Genomic DNA, 22,860 nt, shown 5'->3' with positions numbered 1-22,860 from the left:
GGCGGCAGGAGGAGGGGCGGGGCAGCGGCGCCCCGTTGCCGCGGTGACGGGGGACGCGTCCGGTGCCGGCGGGCGGCTCCGGGCCGTGAGGCGGCACCGCGGCCTTCGGGCGGGTCAGGGCGGCTGTGCGCTGCCGCTGGGGCGTGGCCGCCACGGTGCCCCACCGCGGGGTCGGGAGCCACGGTGAGGGCGGGTTTCCGCCGGCCCCGAGCTTGGGCCTGGAGCCAGAGCTGTTCTAAACCCGCCTGGAGCACGGCGGGTGGGCAGGCACCCTGCATGAGGACCCTTCCTGGCGCCTCAGGGCGAGCGCTGAGCCAAGGTAACGAGACCATCCTTTAAAAACATTAAACTACTCCCATAAGCAGGCCCTTCTCTTTTCTCAGAGGACAATATACACAAGGCAGAGGGGTGCAGGCAGCCAAAGGGAAGACAAAGCCCACTACGCATTTATCTGCACCCCTTCAGCATTTTGCAGAATAGAAGCATAAAGGGCCAAGGAGAATGGAGCATGAGGGACGTTCTGCTAAGCAGGTGATCATTCACTGCCCCGTTAGTAAAGATACATTATATAATGCACATGCAAATCACACTATCAGAAAGCACTGATACAACGCTGCCTCTTCTCTCGAGCACTCTGCGCAGCAGCCTCCTTGACCACGTTCTTTCCCACAACCTTACACCTGAACAAGCGACGCTACCCCAAATCACCGCACGAACACCATTTTTCTACTGGCACATCTATTCATTTTAATTGCGTAGAAATTCTGCTTCCAGGTACCAGCACAAAAGCAGTTTATTGCCAAAAGTACAGCAGACAAGGCCCGTCTTCACAAGTGGAAGCCTACCTAGTTTAAACACAAACTCTAGCTGGTGGTATGAGGAATCTGAGTCTCTCACGCTGCTGCAGCTCCTCTGAGGGACAGCTCTTCATCAAACCATCTCTGTAAGGACCTGAATAAAAGCTTATGAAGTCCCGCTTCAACATATTCAAGATACATTTCAGTACTGGAGAGCTCAGCCATGGAGTCACACGCTGCTTAAATCCCTCAAGGGCAGCATTTGTGTATCTCGCCGGTCCGCATGCAGTTACAAAGAACAGAGACAAGGAGCGCACGCTTCCAGCACAACTTCACGTGGTCTCTCAGACTGGAGTGGGTGAATTCCAGTCAGACACTGGAAAGACAGGCTTCGGAACAAACAACAAATTTTATTGCAAGAAAAGAAACAAACCCAGATCGCAACTGGGAGACCGAGGTCCCCAGCCACCTCTGTTTTCTGTGGACGCTTTAGGTTAACCCTTCAAGCTTTGTGTCTTTCAATCAAATGTGATCCGAAAACTGCGCTCTTGCTCCTTGCGGCGGCTCTCGCAGACCTTTGTCACCTCTTCTACCTTTCTCTGCAGCACGGCTGTGGGAGAAACAAGCGATTAATCTTACCATCACCCTAAAACACAACCCTGCACTGCTTAGCCTGCAGAATGAGAAAGAAAAACATTTTGACTTTGACAGTCACTCAGGTTTGACAGTGCACAAAGAAGGACAAAAACCCAACACAAAGCACTGCTAACCCTCCAAGGCAAAGACGACTGTCGAAAAAGTATTCGGAGGCATTCAGGGAAAAGGCAGCCAGGATCGGGAGAGTCCTGGACACGCCGTTGACACTGTTGGCCATGCCAGTTTGTCGTAGTTCCCGGGCACTGCGTCAGAGGGCAGAGCAAACCCTCCCTGAACAGGAACTGCAAGCTGGTCTGCAGCTGGAGAAAAAGCAATTGCTCTAGAAACCAGCTCTCCCTACCCACCTCCCGCTAAGCTCGCTCTGAACTGCGCAAGTTACAGGCAAACCACACAACCCGTTAGAAGTATATACGTGCTTTCCTGCAGCATCTCACACAGCCATTACAAGCTTTTGACGTAAACACAGAAAAGACAGTACAAGCACATAAAGAGCTGCAGAGCACTTGCAGCCACAACACAGATCATCTGTTATTTGCAGACCACTGATCTGGAAGTACGTAAGCCACTGATTGATCATCAACTTTAAATGCAGCAGGCATCGCAATATACAAAAAGTCCTGGCACAAGCTAAAGCAATTTCTCATTTCATTCCACGGAAGCTTATCAGAAGCTATTCAACAGGGCTGCGGCATTATGTCAGCCTGTGGCTTCATGAGAGAGATTCCAGGTTAGCTTTTATTTCGCCAAACCCAGAATCTCCCAGTAACATATTAAGCAACACATTTCAGTTTGTCACTTTTCAAAAATCCTCCATACAAAAATTATTACGGCATAAAATGGCAGTCTGCTTCACTGTCTCACAGATACCTCTCGCTCAACTCAGAATTCGGCTCTGACTACGAAAGAGAAGACTTCCTGGCCTCTCAGGGAGAGGCAGACGCTCAGAGCAAGGCGTTGCCCAAACACTCCTTCCACTTGTGGAACCAGCACCACCCTGCGTCCACCTTCAGCAAGTCCATTTAATTGCGGCAGCGTAGGTTAACAGCCATTTGAATCAAGTGCCACAGCGGCACATAACTGTTTAACAAGTCAGACAAGTTAAGAGCCACTGGGCATGAGTATGCCTAGAAAAGACCACTGGCTGTGGGAAACAGTCATGGAGATGTTCCACAGGAAACAAAAGTGATAACATCACCTGCAGCACGAACGTCCTACTTCTGGTTTTGGGGGGAGGAGTGGTTAATTATTTTTTGTCCATACAGAAAGGATGTTAAGGAACGTGTCCTTCCCAGGCCTACTCAATTTACTAATGGCAAGGGCTACTTGAAGGGCTACTTCAAAACGGCACCATTTGACCACCCTACCACTTCAGTGCACACAGTAGCAGGAATTCTCCTCCTCACCAAGAACCCCACAGAAACAGAGAGATACGTTAACCTGTTTTAAAACTGGCAATTTCCTAGGCTTATTGCTTCTTTCTTGTCTGAAAGTGAAATGAAGATGAACCGTTTCTTCAGACGTACATTTCCCAGCACAGAGAATGAATCGTGATGAACTGATAAGACAGTTTCATCGGTACTGAATGATAGAGGAACAAATGGGTCTCCTGTCTAGGAAAATTCAAAGGAAACAGGCTGCTGTTTTCACACACCTTCTCTAAAGTCAGACTTCTGACGCCTCAGGAGCTGCACCCGATTTCCCAATACAGGCAAGTTTGGAATGCAGAAATTAGCATATATGTTCTGGGACAAAAAGCCAAATTAAATCCTGACCTAAGCTGGCAATATACTACTAAAACATGGACAGTACTATGCCTGCTCTCACCCAGCAACTACACCAGCTGCGGGCACTTTCTCAGCACAACAGCCAGACACTGCAATGTGGTGCTGGTGAGAAGAGCACTGCTTTATTCTGCCATGCCCCCGTGTGGCTGCTAACATCAGTTAAAATCAAAACTGCGTAGAATTCCTGAACCCCTCACAAGGAGGCACTCCCTGTGAGAAAAGTTCCTTTTCCTGTTTGCTTTTAGTATGCTACCACGATATACTAGTGAAGGGTAATGATCTGCGACAAGAACAACAGTAACTTCGCCACCGAGTTTTCACTACCGAGTGCATCTTCCGCTCCGCACTACAGCTCAAGTTATTGCTCCTGTGACATTCCCACACTCCAGTTACCACGCACGTAGATAAATGCATGCTGCTCAGTCTTACCTGGATATGGCTTTCCTGTTGGGGGCGGCGGGAGGATGGTCACGTTAAACACACGCACAACCCCCCCAGTCCTCCCGTTCCAAAGGGAAACCCCACAACAGTTTAGAAGTTGACAGATTTAACCTTAGCTTGACAGAACAAAGCATAACGTTTTCAAGTCCTCTGCTTTGCACTGATGCGTTTCAATCAGTGCTTTTTGGTCGAACACTAGCAGTTCCCGGGAACTACTTCTCAGCAGAGGCCTTCAATGCGCATGAGGAGAATTCAAGCACAGAAGGGACCACTGTAATTAAAGATGCGGAGGAGAAAGTTCCTCAGGGATCTCCAGCGACTCATTTATGGTCAAGAAACACTTGCACACATGCCACATGCTTCCAACTTACATTCCCAAAAAGCTGCAAGACGACCCTCACCTGAGTTCTGGTCAATCCACTGCAATGAATCCATGTGTGCATTCAAAATCTTACAGATCTGCTGAAGCTGAGCACAAAGAGAAGGTGCAGGTCAGTTGTTACATTACATAAAAACCAAGAGCAGAAGACAACAGCCTGCCCGTCCCTGCCTTTGGAACACGGATGCGGTCAAATTTCTCATACGTACAGCTCCACTAACTTAGCAGCCACTTTCCCAGGGAAGCCTGCGCAGCGCCTCTGTTGCTTCGCTTCTCTTTACCATCAACAAAACTGACAGGTTTAGAGTGTACATACGCTTGTGTCTTAGGCTTATTCCAATTTAGACCTAGGAACCACTGCAACGTTCAGCACCTTAGCCCCGGGGTGGCAAAAGTAAAAAGGAATGGGAAAAAACTCAGTCTGCAATACTGAAAGGAAATGTTTACTCAGAAAAAGCTTCTCAAGTAAAGCCACAAGGAGTACTGAAGATCCATTTAATACGTATCAGGAACAGCTGACAATTCAGATCTTGTTTTCATGAGGATACCAAAGTAGTAAAAGGAAAAAGCAGCTACGGAGGGCGCTCGGAACAAAATTTAGATTTGTCACAAGGAGGATGTGAGTGGTGGAGCATGTAGCTGGATCAACGTTAAACAAAGCTGCTGAAACAAAGCTGTAATCTAGGCAAAAAATAGACAACAACAAATATCCAGAGTTCGTACCAGGATGAGATACCCTGAAAATTATTAACAGAACTGCAGAGTAAGTATGCGAGTCAGGCTGGCTCGTGCTGTGCTATAATGCAGGTTTAACAAACAGAACCAACCCAAAGACAAAACATAATATCCTTCCAAGCTTGGAACCACAAGCAGCAGATTATCCACGAGCAGACAAACAAAGAGGTACAGCTGTTAAATAACCTTTGTCTCTTACCAACATATAAAAAATAAAGTCTGGATTTACCGGGTCACTCGTATCTGCTGGGCCTCTTGATGTATTCAAGTGTTCAGTGATGTCCTTCAGATCTTGGGCCATACGCTTCAACTGAGCATCTATGTTTTCAGCCAGTTTATAGCTGCAAAACACACGGGAACCAAGCTCAGAATATTTCACGTGAACTTCAGAACACCTCCTCCCAGTCACCCCAGTTTGGGCCATCAGAACTAGCTTCCATGCCTTTCAACCACGGCTGGCAGATACGTGGGAACAGCACCACGAGAGGCATTCTATCACACAGATGAAGGAACTCCTAACCTCCTTCTCTTGACAGACAGAGGGAGACAGACAAGCAACAGTATGGAGGGCCTTCTGGAAGGTTTTGTCAGAACTGAGGGAACCAGCTAGTCCAGACTCTTCAAGGTTTCTCTCTCCTGAATCAGACAAACGCTTATTTTAATTACCCTGCTACAAATCAACACGTAAGGCTTACAAGGACACCTGAGCCACACATAATGCGTTCTGCTCTCATCACTTCTGTCACTACATCATCACTAGTTTTCAGAGGTTATGCCAGAATTAGTAACCTTTGCCCAGGCAGCTGATTAGACCGACACCCAAACAGGTTTTCATGCTGATTCAAGGGCTTCCAGTTGCAATTCCCCTATTTCTAATGCGTAAAATCTAAGCTGCCATGTATAAAACAGGACTATGTGTTTGACAAGGGCCGTTCATAGATCAATACTGTCACGCATCCCAACTCCACTTCTTGCTGACTGATCATCGCCACATTAGTCTGCTCATCGTAAGTCCAAAGCAGATTTTTCCCTCTTACGTCCTCTCCCGTTCTTCATCCGCATGCTGCAAGTAGATAGTCCCACTCTGTTCCTTCACAGACTCCTCCAGAGGGGTCAACAAGTCTTCAAGCTCTTTCTGCTGGGACAGAATGAAGTCTAGCTCCTGATCCAGTCTGAGAAGAGAAAACGTTACAGCCTCCACTTAGAGATTACATACATTCTAGATTGGCCATACCACAATGCAACAAGATGCAAAAAAAGAAACAAAATCATCCCAGGTGTTCATGGCTCCATACCTCTTCTGATCAAGCTTCACTTTCTCTACTTCTCTGTGTAATGAAGTAATCTGGAAACAGAAGACACTTAGTCAAACTGTGAAAACTCAAAAGTCAACTCATAAAAGAGCAGCGGTAGAACTGAGAAAGCAGCACCACGCAAACGTCTACTAGAAACAAGGAACAGTTACGTCGGGATTTACAGACCAAAAATTCAACAATGGAGGTTTGGCTTTCAAAGCTACACCCTAAGATAACTTGTTATCACAGTGAAAACTCACAGATTTCCAAGCTCCAGTGCCTACACAGCGTACAGGGAGTCTTTCACAAGCATCCAGACATAATTCTCATCTGGATTTTCACAAGTAGAAAGTCCCGCTAGATGGCTTGTTGCCTCTGTAACAGTTAAGGCCTTTAAGGAGCTAAGCAAGCAAGATCAGGTTACACTGGATGTCACCTTACCTTCTCACCGTTCTCTATCAGCGTCCGATCCCAGGCATTAACTTGCGTGGCTTGATGGAGAAAATGTTTCTCTTGGTCTTCCAGTTCCAGGCTCCACTTGTTTATCAGACTCTCCAGCTGGGCATAGGTCATCACTGGAGGCGCGCTGAGAGGAAGTGCGAGACAGTACAGAACACAAGATCAAAAACCAAACTATAGACATGACACCACTCATCTCCCCCTCCTCCACCAGATACCAGCATTAATACTGCCTCTCGCCTCAGAGAGAAAACAGTCGGTTGTTACAAAATACCCACCTGGTGGTTGTTGTGGTTATGGCCACTGTAGAAGTCCCAGCTCCAATGGTGCCAGCGGAAGTTAACGGCTTCAGATTCAAAGCAAAGCCAGAAGCAGTAGTAGTGCCTGAAAGAAGAGATTATGGAAGAAACAGATTAATGGGGCAGAAGTGAAACACAAAACACCTCTCCCTAACACTCCCTGCAAGTCTTTGCCCTCTCCCTTCCCCCATCGGGACACCTCTCCCTCACCTCTTAGACCAATTCTGCACCTGCACAGGCAGGCTGGAGAAGGAGCAGCTAACCCATTTACTTCGCTTGCTCCAATCCAGAACATCAAAGCCAAAGTGCCTTTGCTGTGCACAGGCTCTCAGGAGTCACAAGGAACTGTGCATTTGGAGAGACGGAAAAGGAGGATCAGAGAAAGAAATACTGTGTTATTTTCAGTTGCCGGAGGGCATCAGAAATCAGAACTGCTGTGCTACCACACCAGCGTGGCCCTTTACGCTACTACAGAGCAATGAAGTCAGGCTTCCTTCTCTTCAGCTACTTCCAGCATCCAGTTCTTACTGGTGGCAGTGCTCGTTGCAGCAGCTGTTGTTCCAGGAACTTTTAAGCCAAATCCAAGCGTTCCAAGACTGGATGTCCCCGTGGAAGGGGCACCAACTGTAAACAGAAGACAACACAAAGAGTTTGCGTAACCCATTAAATACAGTGCCCCTTTGAAAAGCTCCACCCTGCCCGCTCATCCACCTCCAACTGGTCTTTATTTCTATTAGGCAGGGTCACCGCTCAGTTGAAGGATCACCCAGACACAACAGGAAAAAAGGCAGGCTGAAGCTACCAAACAGCCAGAATGCTCTGCGATTCCCCCAGGAAAGTTATCAACACAGGTGCCAAGCTACCGTCGCTCCTCCTTACCAGTGTTAGATAATTCGAAATAGAACTGCCATCAAACACCAAAATAAGCAAAGGGTACTGGACGCTGGCAGGCAGGAAATGCAACCTCTGCAGGAGTCTACTTGCTAAAGCAATACAGTTACACATACTACAGGGAAAACGCTGCTCACATCCATCTCGGTTGCCTGGAAACAACCCACCTATTATCAGCTAAGGACAAGGTTTCAGACATCGTGATGAACAGAGAACGCCCGTTAGCTTAAAAGCATTCTTAAACACTAAGATTAAGGTCACCTCTGGAACTACAGTAGCAACGCAAGCACTGTAGAGCTTCTAAAAATACAAGTTGTTAGGCTGGTGTACAAGGTACCTGCAAACTGTAGGTGCTCAGAAAACAGACACTGTTTCCCGCTATAAAAATCATTTCCCAGGAAGAAACTGGCCAGGTATTACCAGAGGAACTTGTAAACATACAGCTGTGTCAATACTACTCTTTAACCACACTGCATCCTCCACTGTCACAGGCCACTGTTCCTAAAGAAGTGTGAACACCTAATGCAAGAGGCAAAGGCGGACGTAACCACACTCAGGGCACTGGGGTCTGGAAGACAGCAGCTAAACATCACTGGAAGGCTCAGTTGTGGCGATACTACCCAGGCAGAGAAATAAAAGAATCCACGTACAGCTCAAACTGCTGCTTGCCCACTCTGAATCTAAAGCAACCTTTGGTTGGAACAAAACCCTCCCATATTACCCCAGCATCTGCGGCTCCATTACTGACAGGTAGCACCAACCACGCTGCTCGTTTAGTCCCCCAGTGGGTAAAAGCCGTACATTCTGACTTACGTGAGAGGCCCGTGGTGGTAGAAGACGTCGATGCTGAAGAACTCGCTACAGACGCAAACAACGTAGGCCCCCCTGAACCAAGAACGGAGGTTGTGGCGGTAGAGGCTGTTGTAGCAGCTGTGGATGGTACTACAAACAGAAAAAACATAGATCTTGTACAGTCAAGCTCAGAATGGGATACAAATTTGCCTATCTACACCGGGTCTTTATGGATGTAGGAATTTTTAACTATTTTTCCTCTTATTCTACCTCAACGCTATCTCTTTCCCAACGTACCCTTTAACCTTGTGCTCTAGCAAGAAGTACAGAACAGAACCTGGCTCGTGGGGCGCAATAAAAAATATAGGATACTAAGTTCAATGGCTGTATGGACTGTCACAGATTACCGATGCCGTTGCAAATTCACAGTAACAAACACTTCTAGCCCATTTCCAGACTCCAGTTTAGAAAACTACTCCCAGAAGGACAGCAGACTCACAGAGCCTTGAGTAATTCACTGCAATTCACATAAAATCACATCCTACCTCCCAGTTTGGTTCCAAAGGACAGAGCAGGTCCCTGGCTGGTACTAGTAGTCAGCGTTGCCGTGGGTGCACTAGTGGCTGCCGTTGAAGGCAATGACCCAAAGTTTAGACCTGGAACGAGTCACATAAGCAAAATAAAAGACCAACCTTCTACTACAGAGTTTCCACTGATCTACTACTGTAGTTTCCACTGATCACAGCAATGGTCAAGTTAGAAGCAATAACAAGAAAAAACATTCATAGTCAGCGTAACAAATACTCTGCGCTACTGGCCGGGTTTCAGCTGGGATAGAGTTAATTTTCTTCACAGTAGCTAGTATGTGGCTACGTTTTGGATTTGTGCTGAAAACGGTGTCGATAACGCAGAGACGCGTTAGTTGCTGCTAAGTTGCGCTTACACCAGCCAGGGACTTTTGCAGCTTCCCATGCTCTGCCGCGGGCCAAGAAGCTGTGAGGGGAGCGGACACAGCCAGGACAGCTGTCCCAAACTGACCCAAGGATATCCCACGCCATGTGACATCATGCTCAGCATATAAGGCTGGGGGAAGATGGAGGAAGGGGGACATTCGGGGTGATGGCCTTTGTCTTCCCAAATAACCATTACCCTTGATGGAGCCCTGCTTTCCTGGACATGGCTGAACACCTGCCTGCCCATGGGAAGCAGTGAATTAATTCCTTGTTTTGCTTTACTTATTAAACTGTCTTTATGTCAACCCACGAGCCTTCTCACTTGTAGTCTTCTGATTCTCTCCCCCATCCCAATGGGGGGGAGCGAGCAAGTGGCTATGTGGGGCTTACTTGCCAACAGGGGCTAAACCACAGCTGCTGCCCAGGAAATGAACCAGGGCTGATGAGCTCACTACCTACAAGGGCTTTCAAGAATGATTCTATCACAGATGAACGTCACACTCACCCCAGAGCTGACGACCTTCTCTCTGAGGACAGCGCTATCACACCAACAAGTAAATCAAAAGCTGCAAACCTAACTTTTGCCAGACTCTGCCACGGCAGGCGGGTTCTTGCCACGGGAAAGTGAAACAGCGGTTTAGCACAAAAATCAGCCAGACCAAGGTGCTGTCCTGAAACACTTCCCCAAACACATGCTTTGCTTGGCCAGACTGCCCTAGGCAAGAGACAAACTCTCTAGCTCAGTTAAACACACATTCAAACTCTGCCAAGTACTGTAATGTGAAGAAACAAATGGATTCAGGCACACCTTCTGGGATCCTAATGGATGGGGTTTTCTGTCTGCGTTACCTGCTGGCCTCAAAAAACAAATGATCAGTACAAGTCCAGTAAGACATGAGGTTGGAGACATCTACTTCCCAGGAAAGCAGCGTGCTGAAGGCTAAAGAGCAACTATAACTCACCACTGAAGAGCCTGGGTAAGCATGTCAGAAAAACCACTGACTCCAGCCACTCGCTTTGTTTCACACCAGCGGAAGCAGGAGGCTGCAGAACCTCCACACCATCCCTGGCTGCCCTCCCTCCCCTCTGACAAGCATCCTCAACACAGCTCCCATTTCAAGCCCAGGCACCCACCTGCGGACTGCCCCCCTAGGCTGAAGGGGGCTGCTGACTGGGTGGCAGCTCCTAAGCTGGCAGCAGTGGTGGCAGCAGCCGCGGGTGCCGTTCCAAAGGTCAACCCTGTGGATGCTGCTTGTGGAGCCGCCGTGCCGATGTTGAAGCTGTTTGTTCCGGCCTGAGTTGTGGTACCACTGGAGAAAGTAAACCCGCCGGTTGTCCCAGACTGAGCGGAGGTGGTGGTGGTGGTGGTGACGGCGGTGGTGGTGCCCGCAGATCCAAATACAAAGCCAGAAGGGGCTGCTCCTTGACTTGAGGGCACGCTGCTCGGTACAGAGCTACTAAATCCAAAGCCCCCTGTGATTCCAGTAGCTTGAGTTGCAGTGCTGCCTCCAAAGTTTAGTTTTGGTGCATTTGCCCTAGAGAAGAAAAGAAAAAAGCCAATCTGTTTGAGACATACGCCCAGTCAAGTACTGAGTCACCTTTCTCACAGACCGTTTGCTGACAGCAGAAACCACCTTGCAAAAAGGGACGCACTTGACCAGGTTTGTGTCTCAGTTTTGGCAAAGACTGTACTCCAACTCCTGTCATGGGCAGCCCTCTGTCAAGTCTCTTTATAATGACTCCCCCTTCATTCCCTCCACCCATCCAGGCACCAGAAGACCCTCAAGGCAGCGTAAGCAAAGGTGCTTATCCTCTCAGCCCCTAAACACCCTTTTCACTTCCTCTACACAAGACGCTTTTTTTTTTTTTTTTCAACTAACTTCTACTGCTAGCCCCAATCTGAGCTCCCTTCCCACTGCTCCCACCTGGCAAGCTTCCACAGCAGCAGTTCAGAAGAATCACTTCAGAGCCTACAGCCTTTCCTAAGGGCAGAATGGTCTCACTTGGCTGAAGAAACATCCCGAGCTCTCCACGCTCCCATTGGAAAGGGCAAGACATTTTATGCTCGGATGCAAAGCTTTATCATTTCTTCAAGCCAGCGCCTGTACCCCAACTGCAGACCGAAGTGTGGAACTGCTTCTTCTTAACACCCATCTGAAAACGTCAGCACCGACAAGCAACGGGTCTCACCGAACGCTTTTCCCAAAGTGCTATAGCGCAGCGGGAACCCTAAGGCATAACACCAACAGCTTTGCTCCCTGGAGAATTTCTCGCAAAGCGCTTCCAAAGCAACGAGGGGGCATCACCCACCCACCCGCCCGCCCGCAGCAGCCAGGGCCGCTCCGGAAAGCCAGCGCCCCCACCACGGGCCCGGCCGGCCCCCGCGCCGCTCACCCCAGCGGGAACACGTTCGCTGCCGGCGCCGCCGTGCCCGTGCCCGTGGCCGGCGTCCCGAAGCTGAAGCTGGCGGGCTGCGCGGCAGCGCCCGGCGTGCTGAAAGAGAAGAGCCCGGCGGGCTGGCTGCTGGCGGGCGGCTGGGCCGCGCTCCCGAAGCTGAAGCCCCCCGACGCGGCAGGCGTGGAGAAGGAGAAGCCGGTCGTGGCCGTCGTGGCGGCCGTCTTCGGCGTGCCGAAAGTGAAGCCGCCTCCCGCCGCACCCGACCCGAGGCTGAACTGGTTCATGGCGGCTGCGGCCTGCAGGAGCACGCACGGCCACCGCCGGGACACCCGGGCGCGGGAGGGGACGACGGCGGCGGCCCAGCCCCCGCGGCGCGGCCCAACCCCGACCGGCCCCTCCGCGCCGCGCCGCACCGCACGGAACCGCGGCGCTCCCCGATGACGCACATTGCCGCCGCCGCTCCGCGCCCGCCCCTCTCCGCCACCGCCCAGCCACCGGCCGGGGCTTCCCGCCCTCAACAGCTATTGGCCCCTCCCGCCGCCGCTCGCGGCAGGCGCGGCCGCATTGGCCCGCGAGGCGGCAGGAGGAGGGGCGGGGCAGCGGCGCCCCGTTGCCGCGGTGACGGGGGACGCGTCCGGTGCCGGCGGGCGGCTCCGGGCCGTGAGGCGGCACCGCGGCCTTCGGGCGGGTCAGGGCGGCTGTGCGCTGCCGCTGGGGCGCGGCCGCCACGGTGCCCCACCGCGGGGTCGGGAGCCACGGTGAGGGCGGGTTTCCGCCGGCCCCGAGCTTGGGCCTGGAGCCAGAGCTGTTCTAAACCCGCCTGGAGCACGGCGGGTGGGCAGGCACCCTGCATGAGGACCCTTCCTGGCGCCTCAGGGCGAGCGCTGAGCCAAGGTGTTCTGCCGCCCTCACCCTGGCTGCGGCATCTGTAAATCCTTGTTCACCCTTTGTTTACCAGAGCTAATAGTCGCTCTAAGGACGGGCAGTGATTGCAATTAATGCCTGTGGAGCAAGAGTCTGTAGGTGTGGAGATGAAGGGTTGATTATTTTCTGTTATATATACATGCAGCAGGAAAATTATGCTTTACAGTCCGTACAGAGCACATCTTGCTCTTTCTTCATCTGTCACTTGCTTTTTCTGCAGAGGTAAGCAGTGGGTATTGTTATGGACAGTGTTTCCTCAGGCTCTTCTCTGCAGTTCCTTGCCAAACTACTTCGTGATCCTCAAGAAGAAGATGATGATGATGATAATGAACATGTGGTGAGTCTTACATATGAAATGCTGCTTCTTTTACATGTTTTACTATAGCCTATCCTTGTTAACTGAGAAGAAGCAAGGTCCTTTTTCCCAGAGTGAGTAAAAAGAGAATTAAAACCTTAGAACGTTTTGGACTGATTGAAACAGCTAGCAGATACTTTTAGGGTAACTAGCTCTTGAAGGAGAGAATAAGGAAGATGTCCCAGGAAAACAAGGAGAGATTGTGACCACAAAGTGGGAGCGAGATTTAATTTTTCAGCCTGAAGGAAATGAGAACACATATTTAGAAGACCTTCAGATACTTTACACTTCCCCCTACTTTTCCCTGAAGTGTGCCAGAGATGAAGACAGTTACATCTTAATACTTTATATGAAGGAAAAAAAGTTGCTGCTCAGCTTCTGAGTGAAAACTAAACTATCCAGAGGCAGTTGAGTGTACTGTTGAAGAACTGTAGAGATAATTGATCATCAAAGTACAATAGATGTGTTGGTGACTGTAGAACGATTTAGGAGAGAAATATCTTTTCATTCTTCTATATCAGTTCATCTCAGGACCAGATAAACATACATTGTTCCTGCAATATGCAACTGTTGCTTTCTTCTAGGCACACATGTGTGCTGGGGAGAAATATCCCAGGAGGGACACAGGTGCCAACAATCACAATGTGGAAGGCCTCTGTGAAGGCTCAAAACTTTGCCAAGTCTCTTAGGATTTTGAACAAGTCATGTTACGACATGGATAACAAAAATGGTAAATGCTTAGTGTTCCTCCAAATCACTCCTCAATAAATAGTCAGCTGGCTGACCCAGCACTTCGGTACTAGTAGTGGCAATGGTAGTAATATTTGGAGTAAAAGGGGTCTGTATCCCTTGAAATTTACTTTCAGTAGGTGGTAGATGTGGTCCTTCACACTCTAACTACCCTTCAGCTGTTTAATGCCTGCCTTTTAAAGCTAGCATTATTGCTACACATCTTTGCAGTAAACATCCTGATTTTAAAAGAATTTGTGTACATCTTATTAATAAAAGGAATGACACCAGAGACAGAAATGGAAAATTGCCACAAGGGATGTCAATTAAGTCTGAGTCAATCTGGGTAAATTGAAATCTTTATTTTGATTTAATTTAATGTTCTGTGCATATGAGGCACTTCTGTCAAACCAAGGAGTCTTCATATACAGAGAAATGCCTCGCATTGGCCTATTAGCACTAAATTGATTCATAATTAGAGGAAAATGTTGTTGCCTCGTATGATCTCTACTGTCAAAAGGAATCCAAACGCTGTGATGGGGCTTTCATGTAGCACCTTTGGTTTCCTGCAATATTTTCATGGCAGGCAAAGCATAGAAATTTTGCCAAAATGCCACGGGAACTAATACTCAAAAAGCACATCTGTCTTAATACTGTGCTTCTGGGAGTCATGCTTAAACCCAGTGTGTCATGGTCACTTTCTGCTGGGTAAGAGTGAAGAACAGCGAATGTTCAGTTGTTCAGTCATGAAAGTGTGGAATAATATTTTTTGGATTCTAGCAGGGATTTGTTTGACCTCAGATAACATTTTATATTTATTGACAGTATCGTTGTTACTGAGTTGTGCTCTATGAAAATTTATTGAAGTTCCATTTGTCTTTTTTGCAGCCACACTGTTCTTTTAGCGCCATGACTCCTGGTAGCATTGGACCAGTAAAGAAAGAGACCACTGGTAAGGAGGAGTGTTTTTATGTTTTGGCGTTCAGTCCTGTGTTAGCAGACTGTAACACCTGTAGTAAGTAACCACTGATGGGGTTTGCTTCAGAAAGAGTGGTCACTGACCTTTGAGATGGAAATAGCATTACATTTTTATAATTACACTGTAAAATTCTTCTCCTGAAAGTTGTACTGCAGAATACACAAAGAGAAGCAGAAAGGGTAACTCCAGAACACAGCAGCCTCAAGTGGTGATGATAAACAGGATACAGAGCATAGCCTGGTCACAGGCTGATGGGAATCATAACTGAGCAGCAAAAAGCTCCATAGAAGTACTCTCGTTGAATTGTTAATGCTCACTTAGAGCAAACAAGGAAGATGGACTTCTAAGTAATCCCCTGAAAGGCTCGTCATGGAGTAAACCATGGAACTGAGGCTGTGCCTATGAGGAGGAAGAGCTATGAAGTATACTGTGAAATGCAGTCATACCATATTCGCGCCAAAAGTTTCACAACCCTATTTAGACCACACATGGGAAGAAATAGAAGCTTTTTTCAGTGCTGCCCTCAACAGAGTGAGAGTCATTTTTCAGTTATTCTCCTTCCTGCACCTAATTCTTTGCCTGGAAACCCTGGACATTTACATGCTTTACCTGACTCCAGGTGTTCTGGCATCATATAAAAAGGCAGACTCTCAGACAGTGAGAACAAATACCTTGAGTGTTGCTAGATTTGTCTCAACACCCTGGATTCTACTCAGGAAAGAAAGGAAGACAAGTTTAAGCTTGGCAAAGTTAATGAAAAGTTATTCCTGGAGCTAATGCGGTCACATTATTGGGTAGCTTAGTTATGAGCCATAAGAAAGGTCAACAAGGACCAGGATGAGTATAGCAGGAAAGGAACATGGCAAATATAACAAATAGAGTATTTTTGCTTGGGGTTCCAACAATAACCAAATGTTCTACTATAAAAACCTTCAAGCTGTAGATTTACCAGCTTACTAGAAAATACATTTTTCCATGTAGGGCAGGCAGAAACCATAGTATTCTGCCTGTGAACTTTCATGTGTCTTCAATACCTTACCTGGGCTATATTCAATAATTAATGGGAAAAACTGGATTTCTATGTGAGGAGGAGGTCCTTTTGTAAATTACTTTGCTCACTTAAAAATCTCATGTCAGGGGGCTTGGGGAAGGTTAATATTTCATACTTCTACACGTTACCCATTTTGAAGTGCGAGATATTTTATGCCTGAAAGGAGAATTTCCTTGACACAGAGGTTGGGTAAAGGAGATTTAAGGGAAGTGAAGAGAAAACATCCTCCCTCTGCAAATTCTCATTCATTAAGATACTGAGGTGAAGGAGGCTCTAGTCATTAACTAAAATGCTGTTAATACAAAGATTTTTCTAAAGCCTAGAAAAATCTAAGTTTTCAGCAAACCTAGAGGAACATAGATGTTCCAAAATATGACAGTGATTTTTCTTATCACTTACAGGTGCTTTTCAAGTGAAATCTGAAAATGGGAAAACTATTTGGAATACAGAGGAGGTCCCAGAAGAATCTGAATTTGATGATACCTGGGACCCTAGAGAACAGCCAGAGTAAGTGAGCTGAGATTACCTGCATGGGCTTTACATAGCGTTAACGGAAATAGGAGTTAAATAGCATCTACTGCATTTGAGTGAAACAGCCATCTGAAAAGCTTGTGTCATGGAAGGAGAAAGGAAGGATATCGATGTTGCATCTAAAGCAACATGTGAGGAGTGATTTTAACCTCTCCCTTGGAAACTTTCTGATTTCATGACAGAAACATAGAGATGGTTTTTTCCATCGTAAGATTATCTGCAGTGTCACATACTTGTATTAAATGAGATTAAATGGGGCAGTAGGCCAGCAAAACAATTTACTAGCTTTCAAATATGCCATTAGTGTGAAATACCTGTCTTTTCCCACTGCAACATTCATTTTTCATACTCACAAATTCATAAATTACTCCAACTTATATTTGCATGTCAAAGAATTAAGCTCTTTAGAGACAAATAGTGCTACAGGAAGGAAGGCTACGTGCAGGCAGTTTTCTACTTTTAAATTTTGTAATTCAATCTTAGTCTGTCAAGGGACAGCCTAAAACCATTTCCCTTGCTCATAGAAAAACAAAACCAAAAAGTTATTGAAATAGATACAACCACACATGTTAGTTGTAGTTGGTAGAGGTCAGTAAGCCTTCAGGGACAATCCACAAAGCAGCCTTTGCATTTCTAATCTTTGTGTTCTGACACCATATCCTGGAGTGCTAAGTGCTGGAGCAGATGGACTGAAGCCCATGAAGCTGCATATTGTACACTAGTTTGTAGTCCAGAATTCTCATTTTTCTCTGCATATAAGTCATGCCATTAGGTGTTCAATTTCCTGATCTAAACACAGGACTGAGACCCGCCTGAACTTTGACAGCATTCTGAAAATGATTTGGCATTCACCCGTAGACTTACATACAGCCGTTCTTGAAACTATCACCTGTGAGGTATAAAACAAGCTCTCTTTGTATTGTGGGCAGGACAAAAACTTTTCTCATGCCATTTTTTGACCCTTCCTGTCCATGCTGGGTAAAATGCAGTGCTTCTCTAGCCTCAAGCAATTATGACCTCTGTTGCACAGATGAAAAGAGAGTATTTGTAACAGTTCATTAAATTGAGCAAGGAAAATGGCCCAAAAGGAAAACAGATGGCTAGAGAGGTGCATCTAGAGCTACTAGACAGATTTCTCATTGACTTAGGAATTTTTACATACACGTATGAACAGTGAAGATGTGAAAAAGACTTCCCATACACTCTTTCCAACAGCTTAAAGTGACTCGCTGCACTTATTTTGCTTAATTTAGTAGGAGTAATGTATGTTCTAAATACAATCTTTAGTTTGTATTTCCTAGTTCATTAAGTATTAAGAGCAAGGGAGTATGTGATTCTGCATTTTGTAGATGTAGAGGGGTAGAAAATAAATGTATGCCAAAAGCAAAAGAATTAAAATTTAACCAAAAGAGTGTTATGCTCAGGCTACAAGACTGTTGAATGACAGAACATAACACATATAATTGTGACCACATCCTTTTCAAATCCATTTCCCAAGAGTTTGCGGTGTTTGATTAGTTGATAACTGTCATGTTCACTTAGGATGCATTTCCTGATCCTGCAAAGGCTGTTTAGTGAAGTAAAGGCAGAAAACTGAGTGCCTTGGAAGGTGCAGTGAATGATCTTCACTTGTCTTCTAGCTATTTCAGTCATAGCTCTGAACAGAAACCCAGTGCAGATGGGTTGAAGACTTGAAGGGAGACTGAAAAGGGGGAGAGACAATGCAATGTGGATATTTACTGTCCTCTGAGAAATACAGTCACCTTTAGTCTCCTGTCCCTTCTCCAGTATTATTAGACAATTACTTCTCTTCCTCAGGTATCAGATTTTATTCAAACAGTGTGTGGGAACAGAGGACGTCTTCTTTGGGATGAGCAGGAAAGATCCCTCCACAGCCTGCTGTGAAGATATGGTGGTGAGCTGAACCTGTATCTCCCATCCCTTCTTTGTGCTCTTTCTCCACCCTTTTCAATCTTGCCACCTTCTTGAGGGACAGAATGTAAACACCAAGCTGTATTGCTGCCTTTGGCCCCTTGTAGGAATTTCTTATAGTTCTTCAAGTATTTGTAGATGTGATTTGTGATCAAAAATTGATTGACAAAATTTGTGATATTTACACTTGCCAATCTGAGGAACTCGTGTATCTCCTCAAGGACCTAGTGTACTCAAAAGAATCTATGCAAATGCTTACGCCACATACAGACTTGAGGGAACTAAAAAGTAGCTCCGAGATGAAGTTTCATCTTGGACACAATTTTGGAGGGGAGATGGGCTGGGAAGGAGATGGCTTTCATCTGCCTGCATTTATTAAAAGGTATGTGAGTTAGCGGAATGCTACAATACTGACAGTCTTTAACGTTACAGGTATCAGATCTTGTCCCATTATTATGTGATCAAAGACCTCCCTGCTTTCTGAACTTCAAGACAGGTAGAACTGCTGTGCAATTTTTCTAGTAGAAGCAAGCTGTCCTTGGAATACACAAAGCCAGGAGGTTTTACTGTATGTAGAATACCTGTCAAGTACATTATGAGCTCAGGATTTTGAAGAAAATATGATATCAATACACATCACTAAGCTATTGAAAGCAATCATTATCACTGTCATATTTTCTATGATACAAATTACCTACTCAGAATGTTGGTCTTTGACACTAGCATCAAAATATACATGAAGATGAGATCTTTTGTGGCTTGTAGGGCTACATATCTAATCACAGCTTTCCCTCTGCCCATCATTTCAGATTAAAATCAAGCTGCCAGAGACAAAGTACTCGGACATCATATTAGATATCCAGGACAAGGTTCTTGACCTTCGAACTCCCAAAAAGTAAGTGAAACACAACTGATAGAAGTACAGTTAATATCTTGTTTGAAAGGAGGTTTAAGCAAGCCTCCAACTGAATGCTGTGTGGAAAGCAAAGCTAAAGATGCAGATCAGATTATTAATTGCACATGAGAAATAGGTATATAGACAAAAACAACTATAGACCATCTGTAGGTGTATAGTGTGCTAGCTTTGAATCTGTGATACTGTTCTAGCAAAAACAGCTTTAAGACAGATTTTAGCTACTTAAACAGCAAGGCTTCAAGGGCTCAAAATGTCTGGCAAAAAACTGCCCATGGTCTTGAAGGACTTATTGGGAGTTTGTTTTCTAAATACTAATTTGTACAAATATATAACTGAAGATGGTAAAAAATGTGCAGATACATTTTCAGAAGTTGAAAGCCAAATTGAGGACATATCCAGGCATGAATGCAGAGATGAAAATGTTACCAGGTTTCCCTAAAAAGATTTCCTTTGAGTTCTTTTTTTTATAAGTCTATTTCAAACCTACAAAGATAATAAACTAACTGATATAATCTCAGACTTCTCAGTCTTCCTCCATATTTCCCTCTGTGTGCAATTGCTTTGCATGAGATTTCCAGATAATTCCCATGTCTGTTTTGCTTTAAGTCCTTCTTCACAATAGAGTGCTTGCAGAAGAAAGCTTAATCCTCTCTGGGCTGACTTGCTGCATTGAATGGGATGTGGGAAGATCCATATGCGAATAGCTTCCTGCAAATAAATTCAAGGCGCAGGCCATGGATTAAGGCCTGAATAAGTTCTGTCCCTAGTGGACTAACTATAGAAAAGCCACCTTTCTCACAGACAAAACCACGCTGAGTCGGTTACCACCTGCTTGGATTTAACCCAAAGATGCTATAGAGGTGGAAGAATGTTTGGAAGGGCTAGCTCTGAAACTGGAAAATCAGGAGGAATAATTATTCAGCTAATGACTTGCAGAACCTATAGGTAGTAACAGAGGTAGCTTAATGCAATGGTACAGATGTAGGAAAACCTCAGCATCCTTTTCTTTTGCAGTTCTGTCTTTTTGGTGCCTCAGATATGCCATAATCTTCTTAGTATCCAGCTGCCTCTAGTCACAAGCCTAGCAAATAAAAATTTTGCCATAAATCTAATGGTTGCTTGGGTACAGCCTAAGCCAGTGCTGCCTTCACAAATATAAGTGCAAGCCTTCTCAGTATGAAAGAACCAAACAGGATTTCAAGTTCTACATACTGAAAAACACTTTAGTCTCACAGATGTGCAGGAGAGCTCAAAGGAAGTGTTTCCAACTCTGTAGTCCTGGGGCTGATTCTAAGCCAAGCTGATTTTAGGGTCTTCTCCAAATTATAGCAAATGGCTGCCTTCAGTAGGTGTGGTGCAAAGGTGTTTTGACTGTACCTCTTTCAGCCACGGCTCCTACAAGACAGCTGAAAAGAATCAACATGATTTAAACCCCAGTTTAAAGTAATTCCCATCTATGCTACCATGTTGCCTTGTTGGGCTTTATGTAGTTTGGCTGGGCAGATCCCTTGATTCTAAAGTGCCCTTGATTCCATTTGCACTGTCAATGGAGTGGAGGTCCAAGACTGGCCCATCATTCATACTGCTAACATATAAGCCTGGGATAAGAGGGGAAGGAGTCCAGACCCTGCATGAGCAACTAGGTTAGAACTGTCATCAATGAGAAGAGTTGAATGGGTCCAGTCTGTGACATCCTGGTGAGGAAATAAACTGGAAGTCTTGTCAGCCATCCCAGAAAAGCTGTATGTCTAACATAAGGGACTGTGGAATAGTTCCTGAACCCAAGATTCAGCCTTTCTTTGTGTATAACGTGCCTGAGCCACAGGTAGAGGATCATTAATCTTCAGTGTAGGTTAAAATCCCAGCAACTCTATAACTCGAAGTCCATTCTCATACCTGAACTGTGCTTTGCAGTGTAGACATATCCTTTGTGAAGCTGGACTGGCCAGAATCTCTAATCAGGCTGCAACACTTACTTCTTTTTACTAGAGAAGACAAGCTTCTGAAGACACGTTCAGGCTGTAGGCATTATTCAGATTTTTACCACCAGATCATTATCAATGCAGCTCCCCCTTTCTCTGCATTTAAAATGCAGCACTGTGCAAAAGCAAGAACAGTGGAGAGAGCCCACAATCTATCATTGGAAACCGTTGTCATAGCCACAGCCAAAAGAAAGGAATAGCGTTGGAAATATTCCAGGGCCTGTACACCAGGGCTATGCACCAGGTATTGCAGGAACCCCACAACCTGCCACAAGAATGAAATATACTGAAAGAATGTTCCTTGGTGTACTGATTGGCAAATTGTAAGAGTAACTTGCAATGCCACCTCAATTGCTCACCTGGTCTGAGACACTGAAAGTCTCTGTGCCCTCTTTTACAGGAAGCTGCTGCTGCATCTCCCCTACCAGGTAGACAGCAAGAATGGTAAAGCTCGTTTTCTTTCTGAAGAGGAGACCTTGGAAGTCACCTTGAGATTATCAAGGAAGTTTGATTTCATAAATTTTGTCTGATGGATTGAGAAAGTTTGCAAAATGTAATCTCTCAGTTTGAAGTCTTCTTGAAACCTAGCTGGTCATGAAATAGTAGCTTGTTTCCCTTGAACAATCCAGGGGGAATATCCCTGGAGAAACTGAATGAGTTAGGAGGAACCTAGCACCCACAGGTTCTATAAGCTGAGGCTGTCCAGCTCTTGCACTGCTCTGGTTAATGTTCTGCTTCCTTCAGTCTGATACAGGCTCTGTGAATCAGAAAATAGGAGACTACAATTCTGTAAGCCAGAGAAAGTCTTTCTGTGGTTATGGCTGATAAGTAGCACGATGAGGCTCTGGCCAATGAGTCTGGTGCTTAGTTACCATTGCAAGACTTGCAAGTGGTGATACTGTTGCTTGGCCTCCAATTCTGGGATGGGGATGGTACAGAATGGCCTCTTAGCTACTTCTTGATGAGAAGATCAAAGCTCTTTAGGGGTCCATGTCCACATCAGAGGCTGCTTTACACTGGCAGAACAAAGTAACCAGCTATAGTTGGATTGTTGAACAGCTCAGCTCTTTTGAACAATTTTTGACAATGTGCAGTTTAGTGTCATCTATTCACCTGCCATCCCTCTAGCTATTTTTCTGATCTTTCTTGATTAATAAAAGAATGTGTTCTAATGAACAGTTCCAGTTACCTTTCACTCTGCCTTCTCTGTATTATGTCCTGAGAGACTTCCTAAAAGTGATATAAGAGGAACTTTGCATCACAAAGCATCACTCAAAGGGCTGAAATGTGGCAAAAGCTTCTCTTCAGCCTTCAGGTCCAATCTAAAGCTACAGAGGTGGGTAACCAGAATGTTTCCCTTACTAGCTGCTAGGCAAATATATTCATTTAATGTTGTTGATCATATAGGGAACAGATATTTGCTCAATGGTCAAAATGGAGAGGAAAAGCAGGGTCTTGCATGTTGATGAACTTTAGGTACACTTAACCAAAAGCTTGTAAGCACTTTAAAACCAAAATGGCTTGGGTCCTGCATTCTTCTGGTGTAGAAGTAGAGGAAAATAATTGACCAGCTAGGTTGCAG

At 46.0% G+C, this 22,860-nt stretch overlaps 2 protein-coding genes across 3 annotated transcripts; one reads left to right on the top strand and one right to left on the bottom strand.

Annotated features, from left to right (window-relative positions):
- Positions 1–1,187: 1,187 nt before the first annotated feature.
- On the bottom strand, positions 1,188–12,341 carry LOC142063347 (nuclear pore glycoprotein p62-like). The gene is made up of 12 exons (XM_075106991.1): positions 11,877–12,341; positions 10,617–11,017; positions 9,075–9,185; positions 8,551–8,679; positions 7,375–7,470; positions 6,826–6,931; positions 6,530–6,674; positions 6,089–6,138; positions 5,831–5,965; positions 5,023–5,134; positions 4,081–4,147; positions 1,188–1,407 (listed from the first exon to the last, which is right to left on the bottom strand). The coding sequence occupies exons 1-12, from the start codon at positions 12,161–12,163 to the stop codon at positions 1,316–1,318; spliced, it is 1,731 nt and encodes a 576-aa protein (XP_074963092.1). The 5' UTR covers positions 12,164–12,341; the 3' UTR covers positions 1,188–1,315.
- A 158-nt stretch (positions 12,342–12,499) lies between these two features.
- DNAAF6 (dynein axonemal assembly factor 6) lies at positions 12,500–22,454 on the top strand. Of its 2 annotated transcripts, none has more exons than XM_075106992.1 (7): positions 12,500–12,637; positions 13,024–13,140; positions 14,776–14,839; positions 16,319–16,424; positions 18,267–18,363; positions 19,190–19,275; positions 21,679–22,454. In XM_075106992.1, the coding sequence occupies exons 2-7, from the start codon at positions 13,045–13,047 to the stop codon at positions 21,806–21,808; spliced, it is 579 nt and encodes a 192-aa protein (XP_074963093.1). In that variant the 5' UTR covers positions 12,500–12,637; positions 13,024–13,044; the 3' UTR covers positions 21,809–22,454. The 2 variants fall into 2 exon arrangements, with proteins under 2 accessions (XP_074963093.1, XP_074963094.1); XM_075106993.1 differs by lacking the exon at positions 12,500–12,637 and adding an exon at positions 12,702–12,902.
- The last annotated feature ends 406 nt before the right edge of the window (positions 22,455–22,860 follow it).

The sequence above is a fragment of the Phalacrocorax aristotelis genome, chromosome 11, assembly GCF_949628215.1.
Source record: "Phalacrocorax aristotelis chromosome 11, bGulAri2.1, whole genome shotgun sequence".
NCBI classification, from domain to species: domain Eukaryota; kingdom Metazoa; phylum Chordata; class Aves; order Suliformes; family Phalacrocoracidae; genus Phalacrocorax; species Phalacrocorax aristotelis.
This window is presented reverse-complemented; position numbering and strand designations above follow the sequence as displayed.

What these genes read in the sequence shown, in the direction of transcription:
- DNAAF6 (XM_075106992.1), top strand. Translation starts at nt 13,045, where the DNA reads ATGGACAGTGTTTCCTCAGGCTCTTCTCTGCAGTTCCTTGCCAAACTA. An exon ending in GACCCTAGAGAACAGCCAGA is followed by an intron (nt 16,425 to 18,266) that starts GTAAGTGAGCTG and finishes TCTCTTCCTCAG; the next exon opens with GTATCAGATTTTATTCAAAC. An exon ending in CCTGCTGTGAAGATATGGTG is followed by an intron (nt 18,364 to 19,189) that starts GTGAGCTGAACC and finishes CCATCATTTCAG; the next exon opens with ATTAAAATCAAGCTGCCAGA.
- LOC142063347 (XM_075106991.1), bottom strand. Translation starts at nt 12,163, where the DNA reads ATGAACCAGTTCAGCCTCGGGTCGGGTGCGGCGGGAGGCGGCTTCACT. An exon ending in TGCAACGAGCACTGCCACCA is followed by an intron (nt 6,932 to 7,374) that starts GTAAGAACTGGA and finishes CTCTTCTTTCAG; the next exon opens with GCACTACTACTGCTTCTGGC. An exon ending in CAGCAGATACGAGTGACCCG is followed by an intron (nt 4,148 to 5,022) that starts GTAAATCCAGAC and finishes CTTTGTGCTCAG; the next exon opens with CTTCAGCAGATCTGTAAGAT.